The 14,239-nt window shown below is 41.0% G+C and overlaps 1 protein-coding gene across 3 annotated transcripts in view; it reads left to right on the forward strand.

The window, feature by feature from the left end:
- The first annotated feature begins 8,096 nt into the window (after window positions 1-8,096).
- Window positions 8,097-14,239, forward strand: part of ABCC8 (ATP binding cassette subfamily C member 8) — an 81,469-nt gene continuing 75,326 nt past the window's right edge. For 2 of the 3 annotated variants that reach the window (XM_049821006.1, XM_049821009.1), the window contains exons 1-3: window positions 8,097-8,327; window positions 9,700-9,841; window positions 12,485-12,606. In XM_049821006.1, coding sequence (XP_049676963.1) covers window positions 8,138-8,327; window positions 9,700-9,841; window positions 12,485-12,606 — 454 coding nt within the window. In that variant the 5' untranslated portion in view covers window positions 8,097-8,137. Of the gene's footprint in view, window positions 8,328-9,699; window positions 9,842-11,556; window positions 11,608-12,484; window positions 12,607-14,239 lie in introns of those variants that run through there. The other variant, XM_049821007.1, reaches the window with a different exon arrangement.

Consider the following 14,239-nt stretch of genomic DNA (forward strand, 5'->3'; position numbering starts at 1 on the left):
TAAGGGCTTTGCTGGATTGGGGCCTGAAGTCAAAATCTGAAGGCAAAGGATGCCTAAGCCCTGGAGATGCTTATAGAAAGTTATTATTGTTAATACTGAGGCTCTAGTATTCATACTGAATTTTGGTTGCTCTTCATTTTCTTAAATAATCTTTAAAGGTTATGCCTCCCGCCAGCCCCCCACCCATTTTCTTGGCTTGTCCTCCTCTTATCTTTTCTCACCATTTCTATTCCAGACATCAGTAGAACGCATTAGTCTTCAATAGCTATAACAGAGGGTTTTTTATTTGGTGCTTAAAAGAAAGTTTGGCAGAGAAAGACTGAGACCCTCCCAACATAAACTGAGTTAGATAGAAATCAGACAGCTTTTTTGAGGACAAGGACTTTTCTAAACAACAGGGAAGTGAGAGGGAAAGTTGCTAACAGTTATTCTTTATGTAAAGCTACCCCCACCCCCCCAAAAAAATTTCAAATTACTTTTCTCTGAGTTTTTGTTCTCTTCCCCTGCCTTTCCACTAAGCAGTTTTGGATGCTTTAGTAAGAAGGGGGACTGAGACTCCATGTTCATGCTGGCAACAGCTTGAGACATTTGAGTGTTAATGCTGCTTAACAGAGAGAGTGTAAATAACACTAGATAGAAAACATTTGGTTCGAAACACTGGGCACAAAATTAAGCTTTGATTAAAATCTTTTGATAAGCATTTCCTTGACGGGGTGAAATAGCTTTTCAGGGTTATCCTTTGAAACTGAGTAGATTATAATTTTTCAAGTAACAATGTGGGTTTTGTTACCCTTCCTCCCTTTCCCAGCATAAAACCTGGAATTTTCAGAGGAGAGAGACCCAGGAACACTTTTTGATCAGCAACAATTCCAAAGAGGGGAAGAAAGAGAAGGGGAGATGCACGTTTACATTTTGATTTTTCAGAAGAATTGTCATGAAGCAGATCTTTGAATGTGAAGTATGGACTTGGTAGGACAGAAGAAATGGCATACTGTTTCTTAGTGAAAATCAGGCAGCACCACCTTAGTGCAAAGGATTGACATGCATAGCAGGAATCAAAAACTGAAGAGTTCCTCAAGCCAGGCAAGAGAATTCCAGTTCAGAGCAATCACTTAGAACAGGTATCAAGCCATTCATACAGAGATTTTAGCTGTTTAAGAGAATAGAAGGAACTGAGACGATTGAGGTGTGTCCATTGTGCCCCTGACTCCAGGTTGCTTTTTCTTCACAAAGGGGAAGGCAACTTCCCCATCACATAACTCATACATCTGGGTATGGGCAAATTTTCTATTTTCAAATAAATCAGCATTGTTATAAAGAAGTCAGTGTATGTGGAATGCTGTGGTCTACAAATCATGCAAATGATCAAGACATAAAGTCCAGATTGAGAGAAGGACAACAGAAATAAGTCTGTTCTCCAGCTAACATATAAATTTCTCACTGGTGATTTCAGCCTTAACAGGTGGGTACAGCGTAGTTTCTAACATTGCTTTTCTTCTTGGAGTAGAGAATTTGATTGCAACAACTCATAGGACAGATTAAAACGGAGCGGGTGGGCATATATTGTGGCTGGATTGTTCACAGGAAAAGGTTATTTGAGTGTATTAAGTTGCCTGGCTTACTTGTAATGATTTGTCCTAGCTTGTACTGCTGCAGGAAAGCTGCTTATTTGCTTTTTTTTAAAACTATGTCAATATTCACATTTCTATACCTCTAGCCAGGCAAACAGATGCAGAGACATTTTTTTCCATTGTGTTATTGAAGTACTTCATGAATTACCTACCTTCTCGATGATAAAATTACCCGCTATTGCCTTTTCTAATGGTATCTTTAAATCCATGTGTACATGAACAGATGTGTTTAAAATACCATAGTAAATAGATGGAGAAAAGTGGCTAGATTTATAAATGGCACAAAGGGACAAAATGCTTACCACAATGCAAGTGACTTTTATATGAGGCATGTCACTATTTTCCTAGAAAACAGATTACACCTGACGATTAAATTTCAACCGTTCTTTCTTTATTATCGATATAGTCTCTTAATCATGGGGCAATGACCAGTATAGTCTCTTCATAGGAAGAGACCATCTGCCATAAGGGAGGACATTCAGGATTTACTGCTGCCAGTTAACAGTGTCACAGACTACAGTTACTTCCATGCAAAGCTTCCACAACTATGAATGCAGGTACAGCGCTTTGTTGTACACAAACAATACTGTACTACTCCAAGAGATTGAGCTTCAGGTTAAAATGAAAAACAACTTAAAAAAAAAAAAAAGTTCCCACTGCCTTAGGAGTTCAATTAGTAAGTAGAAAGTTAGTAAACTAATTTTCTATATATTTTGTATGGGTATTGATTGTTTTCATTCCCTTGAGCCTCTGGAAACCCCAAATGTAGTCTGCATGTGGGTTGAACTCAAGAGGAAAGTCTCCTGAAATAGGCCATTGGCAATTAGTTATATGATAAATCACAACAGGGAATACATGGTCTTGGCTATATAGGATCAAGGGTTTTGTGCATACTCATGATCTTTTTTCTTTTTCTTTCTTTTTTTTTTTTTTTTTTACTGAATCCACAATGTGATTTTTTTGTTGTTGTTTTATTTTAAGAGCTAGAATAAATGGAATTTATTAAAAATAGATAGAAGAAAAATTTGTAGTGTAAAACCTCATTAAACTGCAACACCCTTTTGGTTAATTTTTTGTATAATTTAGTCAAACAGCAGCAAAAGAAAAATACATTCCAAATCCAAGTCTGAATTGACAGCTTTAAGTTTCTCTCTAACAGTTGTGTTGGTTTTACCCACAGGATAAATTGAGGATAGCCTGGAACAATTCCCACGTGGTGAATAAACAAATCAACTAACTACAATTTTCTAGTGTGCCTGAACAGAAAACCATATTCTATTCTAAAGAGGAAAAGTGGTAGCTTCATTTTGTTTCTAATAATCTTTAACAAACAATTCCAATCTTAGTTTTCAGTCTAATTTCTGTTTCTTGGAAGAGTTCCTAGAAAGGCCAGTGACTTTTAGCCCTGTTATCTTTTAGAAATTAATGCTGGTTATGTGTTTTATTTGTTAGTGCGTGTGATTCTTGTAGTATAAACAGGCAAAATAATCTTTTGTATACAAGAGTCCATATACAAGGTAAGCATTGTAAAGGCGCTTAACTGAATCATTAACTAAAATAACATTTGCTGAAGAATACCACACTGGAGCCAGCACGCGAGTTGTTTATTGGCATGAGTTAGTCTACAGCACTCAACTTATTCTCCTGAGGAAATCATGACACTTGTACTACAAGTACTACGCAGGGAGTATTCAAAATATTAACCACTTAAATGCTGGAAAAATAAACTAAGGTACAATGTCACCAGTGAGATTATGCGGAGATTATAAGAGTACATCTACGTATGAGGATAGTCAGGAGTGAATAGGAAGTTGGTTTAGGCCTGATTTTTCAAAAATTCCTGCTGCTTTGGTTGCCTCAGCATTTCTCAGCTCAACCTGAAATATTTTCAAGTGTTGAGCACCAACCAAGCTAACTGAAGCTGGGATAATAAATTACCTTCCAAAATACTTACAGGATGAGTCAGAACCGTAGGTGGAGTAAATAATTGGGCAGGTAAGAGGAAAAGGAAACCTTTTACTGAGAAGCTGGCTCTTCTTTTGGAATGAGAAGTGGATGCCCAGAGGAGAGAGGACTGATGAGTGCAACAGTAACCTCTCTGCTTAGTGAGAGCAAGATGCAGAGTACTGTCGCTCAAGGAAAGCACTGTACCGGGAGAATATTGTCCTCGTCGTTGTGACAGATCCTGGTGATGCAGGAGGGCAGTGGAACATCAGGTGTATCCTTAGGTCAGGCTAGTAGGGGAAATAGCCTGCAGCTCTTCAGCTGATTCACCATGCATTTTGCTGGGTATCATCAAATGCCTGAGTGTTCTCGCTGGCTGGGCATGAGAAGCTGAAAAATCCTTGACTATAGTCTAAACATTACTTAGCAACAACTGCAAACATCAGTGTTATCAACATTCTTCGCATACTGAACTCAAAACATAGCACTGTACCAGCTACTGGGAAGACAGTTAACTCTATCCCAGCTGAAACCAGGACACAAGTGGATGCAGAAGAGTTCCCATTCATTAGTTCCAATGGAACTCTGTGGCACAGACTTAAAAATAAGCTGTTCTAATCTAAAACACCTATCTGACTATTTGCCTAAAGATGATTGTATTTTGTTTCCACTCTAAGATAGATCTGCTTACTCATAAGCTCTTTCTTCATTTTTAATGAGGGACAGTAATTAAAAATTAATAAGGTTTATTTAGAGAAAACCAGCCATTTCTGTGAACTTCTGCACTATTATGCTTATTGCACTGTTTTTAGTAGTAGTACCTTAGAAAATTTTTAAAAAGATATTTCATTTACTTTGACAAATGGTATCTTCTATGAAATTCTAGAATAGAGTTCTTTGTTCCAGAAGAATCAAATAACAGTTTTCTCTGGAGGTGATTTTCTCCAATTTTTTCCTCTCAACCTTTCCCAATGTGATTTTGAAAGGGATTACTAGTTTTTTCCCATTCATGTAAATTGCTTTTCCTTTCTACCTCCAAGAGCAAAATTGAATAGGAAGCAAAAGTCATAAATCAGTATATCTTGTTTAGCAAATTCTAAATCACAGTAAGGATTTTCTTTATTAGGTTTTCTTCTGATTAAGATTTCCTCTTAATACATGGTCCCATTAATGACTTTAAAACACACAGAAAAGTGAAATTTCCCTGCTTGATGCCTAAATTTATATGCTAACTAATTTTGAACATGGGCTGTGGCTGTTTAGAACTTTCAAAAGTGTATTTTTCTTTTGTATCTGCATTTCTAGATGTAAACACAAGCAAAAACCTGCAGAGTGATCTATAGTAGCAAAACATGATTTTTAGAAATAGATCACTTCCCCTGCATAGCACTATTGAGAATAAGAGGTCAGCGCAAAGCAGTTGAATAAGAGGAGCAAGAAACAAATGATGAAGGTGGAAAAGAAAAATGAAAACTTCCACATAAATGAATACTCTTACCTTTTAAAAACAAGTATCACGTTTAAATTCTGAAGTGTCAGTACTTGACTGTAAATACCAAAACGTGTCTGCATCCTGTCGACAAACTCAAATTCCAAGGCAAGCACAAAAAGTGTTTTTTTTTTTCTTTGGATTAAAAATATTGCCCTTTGTTGCCTGGAATTCAATTTCAAATAATCAAGATGCTTCCCAAATATTTCTAGTCACCTAATGAATGTGCTGGTGGCTGCCAGGATCTAACCTGATTTGTCATTGCTAATAGATATGTTGAAATGATGAAGTAGAAAACTGACTTCTTGTGATATGGAAATCAAAATGAGTGAGGGAAACGAGATCTAATGGGACTTTTGTGAAAAATTAGGTTGCATTTGCAACATGCAGATAAACATAGCTGTCTACCTGTTGGTTTCATATTGTTTTTTGCCTTTTCTGTACTTTGAGAAGTAATTCTGTTCTCATAAAGCTTCACAAAAATGCAACTTTGAGGAAAAAACCTATTCCTCTGTGACCTGCTCCACAGCCCACTGGACACAGGACTGGCAAAGATATTCTGGGTAAGTAGATTCAGTCCTTCAGCACCACAGGCGATCACATCTAAGCTTTTCAGAAAAGCATCAAACTCCGTCTTAGAATTATTTTGTAAAGTCACAGAACAGCTCTTTCACCATTTGTGAGTGAAAAAGAGATTGTCATTTGATGCTTTAGTGAGCAAAACCAGTATTAGTCCAAATTCAGCACTCTTAATTTCATTGTTATAGCGGGGACAAAAGTGTGGCATTGTTATTGGAAGTGTGAGCTCTTTAAAGAGTTTATGCATGTACATGTGTGTGTTTCTTGCTAAGAATGCTTAGCTTACCAATTTTAGTTTACCAAATGTTTTGATTTCTTTCAGTGTGGGTTTTTCCAGTATTTCATTAAGCAGTTAATTGTAGTCCAAGACTCTTTCCCATTTTAATCTATCACCTTTCTGTTCAGGTTGCCAACACATTTCTGACTCAACTTTAGCTCTGTGATGGGTGCACATATGTTGCAGGACCTGGACTAGGACCATTAAGTTTAAACCACCATGTTAACTATGTCATCTTGGCTGCATTTGCAAACTATTGAAAAGATAAATTTCAAATTCCAGACTATGGACTCTCATGATGTTCTGTTGTTTGAGAAATAAGGTTTTTAAAATATTGTGATTGACACCTTGTAGTAAAGGAAGAGGGTCTCAAGGTTCAGATACCGTGCAGAGGCTGCGGATGTGAGCTCAGTTCCCGGATTCCTTTGGAGGCTTTGGCAAACTTCAATTTCTGTGTTTAGTTCTCCAGCTACAGTGAAGGTGATGATGATGATTCCTCCCCCAAATCTTACCCCATGATTTCAGTCTCCAGAGTGTAAACTGTCAAGAGTTCCTCGCTGCTATTTTTCTGTAACACAGAACCCTTGTGTTACTTGGGGCCTCAGGAAATACTCAAATATAAATTATTTTAAAATTATCTGCATGTAAACTGCACATACTGTTTATTAAGTAACTATTAGGATAACAGAGATGAGCTTAACCAGAAGCTCAGATGAACGCTGGGTTCTGTCCAAAACTTGAAATAATTATAGTCTTTCCAGGGTGGGTGTAACTTTATTATCTGAAAATACATATACACAGGATTTGGCTTGGGGTTTGTCTTTTAATTTGCATTCTTAACCACACCGCTGTAGCCCAAGAAGACCCTATATAGGAAATAATATGTTGCATGCAGAGAATTACTTTTTCTTTTCTCCTGTCTGACAAAAAGCAGCACGACAAAATTTTCAGGTCTATTAGTGGAGCTGTCTGTCCTAGAAATTGAATGCTCTCTGTTATGTTGAGCATCCATAGCTTCATCATTAAAGGAAAAACAAGGAGATTTTTCATTTATGGGGTCATTTCCCTTAGAGGCATTTATCCAACTTGTAGCTTTTGCATTTTGAAGAGTTAAGCCTAGATATGTAGGCATTATTTGCTTGCACTTCTGTTGGTAGGATGTGGCAAGCTGTATTAAAAACTCAGCTAAGCGGTGGATAAGCGTGACTGGGGATGAAAGGAGCTCTGAAGTAAAGGATTTGGTTACATAACTTAATGTTGAGTATTTCATGGCTACATACCAGAGATATGCGAATCTCAGGTTTTGACTCAACCTGTGCTTGGAAGTGTAAGCCAGGTGCAGATTTCTGATGCACATCACATTTTACTTTCCAGTATTATCCCCTAGCATGGAGGTATTTGATTAGAGTATTTGTTTGGCTTTGGCTCAGCTGAGCCTAACTTCTACTCAAGACAAAAAGGTTTGAGAAGTTTGAGTTACAGATTATTTTGATATACATAAAATTGCTTAGGGAGTGATGCAGAACCCACTAAGTGGTCTGATTCCCACAGACTGCAGCGGTCTCAGGGTGGGGGGGAGAGGGGGGGGAGTTAGGCTTGAACTCATTTTAGGGATAAAAAAAGGTAAAGCACAAATGTAATAGCTGTTTAGGATATGATGTTGAAGTCTCTTTTGAGGACAGGGTACAGCTTTGTGTGCAATTTGATCTAGTAGTATCTTCATCATGGTGGAGAAAAAAGCACAAAGCTGACGAGGTTAAAAATATATATTTCTTGTAGTCTCTGGTCCTCTGTCATGACTAATGCGGTGTTTTGTGGTTTGGTTTTGTTTGGTTGGCTGGTTGGGGGTTTTTTTTGTAATGTTCTGTCTCACGAGCGATGCGTGAAATGCTTAATTACCGTGCCCCAGGAGCCCTGGAACGCTGGTTTGTGTTGCTGTAAGGTAGCCGAGGGCTGCCACGGTGTTTTCGCGTGGGTCCCGGGTCGGCGCAGGAACGGGAGGACACCTTCCAACCTGCCCGGGCCCCCCCCCCTCCCGAGGCCGTTTTAGCCCCCCAGCCCGGCGCGGCAGGCGAGGGCGGGCGGCCCGTTAGGGCGGGGCCGCGGGGGCGGGGCCGCGGAGGCGGGGCCGGGGCCGCTCGGCGGCCGCCGCCGTCGCCCGGCAGGTGCGGGCAGAGCCGCCGCCGCCGCCGCGCAGCCCGCGCCGGCCCCGCCTGGATGTGCGCGGAGGCAGCGCCCGGCTGCGCGCAGGGTCCCGCCATGGCCCTGGCTTTCTGCGGCGACGAGGGCAACTCCACCGCCTACAACGTGGACCACGGCGTGCTCAACAACGGCTGCTTCGTGGACGCGCTCAACGTGGTGCCGCACGTCTTCCTGCTCTTCATCACCTTCCCCATCCTCTTCATCGGTGAGTGCCTGCGGGGCTCCCTCGCCTTCTGCCCCCCCCACCCCGTGCCCTTGCCTTCTGCCCCCTCCTTTTCTCCTGCACCCCTCCCCCCGTCTTGCCTTGTCGCATCCCCCCCGCCCGCCTTGCTTTGTCTTGCCGTGGGTTTCCCTCCCGCGCTTTGCCGTGAGGTGCGTGTCGCGTTCCCCCGCCGCTCGCCTGGCCTTGCCGTGCCGCGGCCCCTCCTCGGCCTGGCCTCGTCCTCTGTGCTGCGCTCCCGTCCCTGCGGGGCGGCGGGCGGCTGCCGGGACGCGGTGTTGGGGAGCTCCGGGACGCCCCGGCGGCCGCCCCTCCCGAGGCTGCCCGGGCGTCTGTCGGTGCCCACCTCCCTCTGTCGGGGGCTTCCCGGGGCGGGGGCGGCCTGCGGGGCTCCCTCCCTGCAGGTGAAACCAACCCCCGTGCGCAGGGGAGGGATGCCGGAGGAGGCGGCAGGGTTTGCCTGCAGGTCTGGACTGGCAGCGCGGGGAGCGAAAAATAAACGCGCTGTTAAAAACCAGGAAACCTGGTGAGGCAGTCTTACGTTACCAAATAACGCTGCCCGCAATCACTGGAGAGTTACAGCGGCCCGACAGCCTTCCTCGCCGCTGGTGACGACTGGGAGGGCTGCCGGGCCGCTGTAACTCTTGCCGTGTCTGCAGCGGGAATGATTTGGTAACATAAAACTGGGGTTACCGGTAGGTGGCCCGGTGGTTTAATCCATGCGGTTGTCACTACTTGAGTACCATTCTCCTCAGCCTGGTCTGTCCTCTAGATCGCCAGGGCAGGAGCTGCGTGATTTAAGCGTAAGAGGTCCGGTGCTGAAATAACAGTACAACTGTTGAAACGGGGGTCGGCTGAAGGACTAGTTAGGGTCATCTGTGTTTATCTGGCTTTTCTCAGTATTGCTGATTTTTATCTAGATCAAGAGCATGAGTTACTTTCAAAAAAAAAAAAAAAAAAAAAAAGTAAGATAAGGTGTAAATTCCTAAATGCATTGAAGAAAAAATAGTGTATGTGTTATAGTGTTTGTGCCTATTTGTCAAAATGTTCATTTGTTGTTCATTTAAACTGCTAATATATTTGAAAAATGTTTAATGCATGTAATTACTTGATAGTAAGATGCTAAAAGTATAGGAATTTAAGGCTGTGTCTTGTCTGCGTTACTGATCTTATTCTGTATGAAGTAAAGCAATGAGAACACAGCTCTGAAAATATTCAAATATGTGCATGTTTAACAACACAATTGTGTCAACTTCAGTACAGAAAAGCATATATGTAACAACCTAGTGTATGCAGGAGCTTTGTATGTCACTCTTGTTGTTAAGAAAGCTCTTTATAATTTTCTTTTCCTGTTTAGGATGGGGAAGTCAGAGTTCCAAAGTACATATACACCATAGCACATGGCTTCATTTTCCTGGCCACAATTTACGCTGGATACTGACTTTTATCCTCTTGTTTGTGCTTGTGTGTGAAATTGCAGAGGGCATAGTGTCTGATGGGTAAGTGTGTATGTCTACCTTCTCCCGATAGCACTGAGCATTTTAAAGGTTTCAGGGTAGGTATTTTCTCCCCGTCTAAATTCTCATCTAGACCATCTTCCTTGTGGTTCTAAACTTGTAATCTGTATTCTTGGTGATTAACCTACCGACCTTGTATCAGAAATTCCACAGGCCTTGCCAAGTTATGTACACACGCACAACTGACCTTAATCATTTTTAGTTCAGCTTAATGACACTATCTTTCCAAAGAGTAATCACAGATAAATCCTAACAATTCAAGCAGATGGTGACATTTTCGTGATATGCTTTATGTCCAAGGACCCAGTCCCACAGTCCTTACTCACTCAGAGCTCCCATGTGCGCAGTAGGTCATACAATTTCCCCACAAACTGAGTTCTGCTCATCTTAATAGGAGGAGTGGATCTACTGGGCCTTATCTCACACCCCATAGAGTTTCTTCTGATATTTGTGCAGTACATCTGATCTGTTACCTTGAGCAGAGTGGCTCACATTATATGAGCATCATCTCTCATCTATTATTCAACTTGGGATGTCTTTAAGCAGTAATCTGTGGGGGAAAATTATTCCAAGTGAAACAAGTGATACAGGAGAGTGATTTATTATGAAGAAAAGCTAATGTTGTATAACAATGACTATGGTCATCTTCCCCTAAAGAAAGGTCTGATTTTCATAAGTATTATGAATTTGCAACCTAAGGATTATAAATTTGAAGCTCCTTGTTAAATAGAACAAAACCTCTCTGTTTAGCCATCTGTATAACCGTCCACCAACTAGTGTGAAAGGCACTGCAGAATTTTGCTGTAGAAGCTGATATCATCATTGTTATAACTTCTCTTAGACGTATATAAATAGGATGTTTCTCAGTGCCAGGTTTTTCTAAAAAGGATTTTTTCTCGTGCTTATTCAGAGTTATCAGGGTGTGGGATGCTCAGAGCAAAATCTCCTGCTTTTAGTTTTCTGTTTTATTTTGCTCTTTAGCAATTCCTCTCATTATATTTATTTGCTCTTTAACTTGACTCAGAATGCTGCTGTTAAGTAATAAGTGTCACCTGATGAGAATCAAAGCTCCTAGCTATACTGGGGGAGTGCCAACCCACAGTTGTGCCTCCCAAGCACTCGGCAGGCTAGTGAGTGCTCCAGTGAATAAAAGCAGATTTTGAGACTCGGCAGCTTTCTAAGACACAAAAGGGATCATGTTAGTAAGTCCTTTTGACAGCAATTGGGTGTCAAAGGCTTTGGCACCTCAGCAGTAGATGTGGCGTATTGGAGATACAGTTATATAGGGGAATTCCAGTAACTTCTGTCTGTGAAATAAATTTTTAAAAAACCTCCCACTCCTGCAGTGTTACCTACTAAAGCTTAGGCTGTCTGAAGAAATCTCTTCCTATTGCTTGTTTTTCCTTGCTGAGAATTCAGCCCTGATGTACAAAAACCCCTGGCATTACTAGGAATTCAGAGGCTGGAGAATCTTTTCTGGTTTTGCTGTATACATGTACAACTCACTGTCAACAAGATGAGTTAAGTGTTTATGACACAGGCCATCAGCATGGCTCCAGCCAGCTCTGCAGAGTTCAGCACTATGTCCATGTGAGGGAGGGCTTTCCTTTCCCAGTATAGATGCAGGATGTGGTCCTCCTGAGCTCCTATGGATCTGTTAGTCATCTGGGACGTTCTGCTCTGAGATGTGTGATGTCCTGTGACGGTATCCAGCTTCCTGAGAGCACAGCCCCTTTTGTCTCCCCAACGTACACAAAGGGATGCTAATTTATTTTCCATGAGGTTCAGAGGACAAGGTGTGAATTTCCCCAAGTGTTTGTGTCCTGAAGATTTCCTCTTGATGCCTCTTCTCCTGGAGCTGGCTGGGAGACAGAGGAAATTGTACCTCTTAACTCCATTACTTTTGTGAAAGAAAGAAAAGGGGGGGAGGAGAAGATGGCAGTAAGAGGAAAGAGGTGGGTATGATTCTATCCACCTCTGCACAAACCAACAACGTTGCCCAACGATTCGCATATTCCCAAAGGGGTGTAGTTGGCAGGACCCCCTCCACTGCTACGTCAAGTGAAGCATCAGGAGTTTTTCTTTATAGGACAAAGCTTAAGGGTATATGAATCTGTTATAGGTTTTGTTTGTTGGCTTGCAGTTACTGACAGGAGAACTTGCTGTAATTCATTCCCATGCTGTGGTGCTGTTCCTTCTCCCAAACTGGAAAAAGAAAATTAAACATTTCTACCAAATGTTTCTGTAGGAAATCTTAAACTGTGCTGTCAGTTGGTCTTACCTACAGAGTTTGATGGACAGCTCCCAAACTAGTTTAGCTTAAATTAACTTTTCTCGTTTTGGAGCTCAGCTGCTTATCCTAATTTAAACAACATTCCAACCGATTTCAATAGGAAATAGGAGTACACACATTTCATTTTCAGCACAGGGGAGGAATCTGAAATCGAACTGTGTGATTTAGGAGCATAAATCCAATTGAAAATCGGAGAGCTTTACGTCCATAACTCATTCTAGAAAATCCTACACCAGGACTGGGTACAGGATACAATCCATAAATTAAAAGGGAAACATTTAAATAGCTAATGGGGTTTGATTTTAATAGATGTTCACTTTTTTCTTTTTAAGGGTTTCAGAATCGCGCCATTTACACCTGTACATGCCGGCTGGGATGGCATTCTTGGCGGCCATCACATCGGTTGTCTATTACCATAATATCGAAACATCCAATTTCCCAAAGTTGTTAATCGGTACGTCTCACAATTTAGCAGACTCAGAAGTGCGACTGTGGTGCTGTGTGTCTGTTCGTTCTGTGACAGGTGATTGCAGTCTCAGTGCTAGCCTGTATGGATAAAGCTACACCTATGTTCTGGTCTGCTGGCTGCTGTTACCAGACTCAGTTCTGAGTTTTCCTGAAACAGTTCATTGTTTTCAATGCTTTTAACTTCTAATAATAATCTGTATGGTGTTCTTGGGGATCCAATGGGCCAAAGGCTTCTCTAGGAAAAACGGGATTTGTGGGAAAAGTAGCACATCAAATTTGTAACTCTAAAAGCTATCCAAATCCCCCTGCTTGTCAGCACGTTGCATTTAAGCATGATATAAGATTGAAGCCATCTTCATGTGTGTGGTCTACTGTGAAATATGCAGGGAGTCAAGGGAAATTAATGACATCACTGACTTTCGGTATGACCCTGGATATATTACTTTGCCTGCTTGTTCTTGCTTGCTGTTCCTCAATCTCCCTTTGTAAACTGCTTTTGAATGGAAAATGCTATGTATAAGAGCTACCTAGCATACTCTATTTTTTGCAAGATTGTAAATAAATTGTAGCTAGCTATGGGAAATCTATTACTGCTGACAATCATGCAGTTGGTGATGTGTTCTCTGCTGTTTAAGTAGATTGCAGACTGTGGATGTCTACATGTTCAGTCATCCTGTTAGCTGTTATTTCTTTGGTGGTCCTGGCTCATCAAATTTTGTTTGAGCTGGTTTTCTGTATTAGTAGATCCTGCTAAGGCGTTCTTGTGTCATTGTAGCTCTGTGTATCAAAGTTCTGTTCTAGTTTTTGTCAGGTGGTAAAAAGTCAGTAACAACTGGATTTGAGAAAGCTTTTAAATATTGAAGATTATTTTGAACTACATGTTGTGTTAAGTGAACATCCTCTTCTGCAGAAGGAGACTGTAACTCCTGTAAAAAACAAACAAACAAACAAAAAAAAAACCCCAAACAAAAAAAAAAAAAAACAAACCAAAAACAACAAAAGAAAAAAACTGACCTCATTCCTCTTTAAAAACTTCAGATGCCTATTCAGGCTTGGTAACCTTTATGTCTTCTCATCTGGGACTGCTTTTCTTCTTGTATCCTTCTTTTAAGTAGGATCTGTTTTGTCTTTTATAAGCAGGTGCAGTCATTTAGTTACTTTTTTAATAAGTCCACACAGTCTATTTAACACCATCTCACAGTACTAGATGTTGTGTCTCAGGAAAGCATTGCTAGCTGGTTACAATCACCTGAGGAAAGCAAGCAGTGATTTTCTTGTTTGGTTTTTTTTGTGGTGATTTTAGATGTATAATGCAGTGTTTAATTATTCAGTGTTGCTACCACATTCCTGCTGTTAAGTCATTGAGAAGGGTAGCACAAATTTACAGCTGGTAGTTGATTACCCATTTTTGCATAATGCCCTCTCTGTAGAGATTTCTCTTATGATAATTTTGTTCAGTTTTTAAAGTGTTGATGCTGGATGAGCTCTGGACAATACTTGAATACTAAACAGTTATACCAATGAATACCAACATTTAAGTAAGTGTTATTGATACTGAAGGTAATAATTATGAATTTTCATTTTGCAAGAATTTCCAAGGAATAGGGTCCTTTTAGGAA

This window comes from Accipiter gentilis, chromosome 17 (genome assembly GCF_929443795.1).
Source record: "Accipiter gentilis chromosome 17, bAccGen1.1, whole genome shotgun sequence".
NCBI classification, from domain to species: domain Eukaryota; kingdom Metazoa; phylum Chordata; class Aves; order Accipitriformes; family Accipitridae; genus Astur; species Astur gentilis.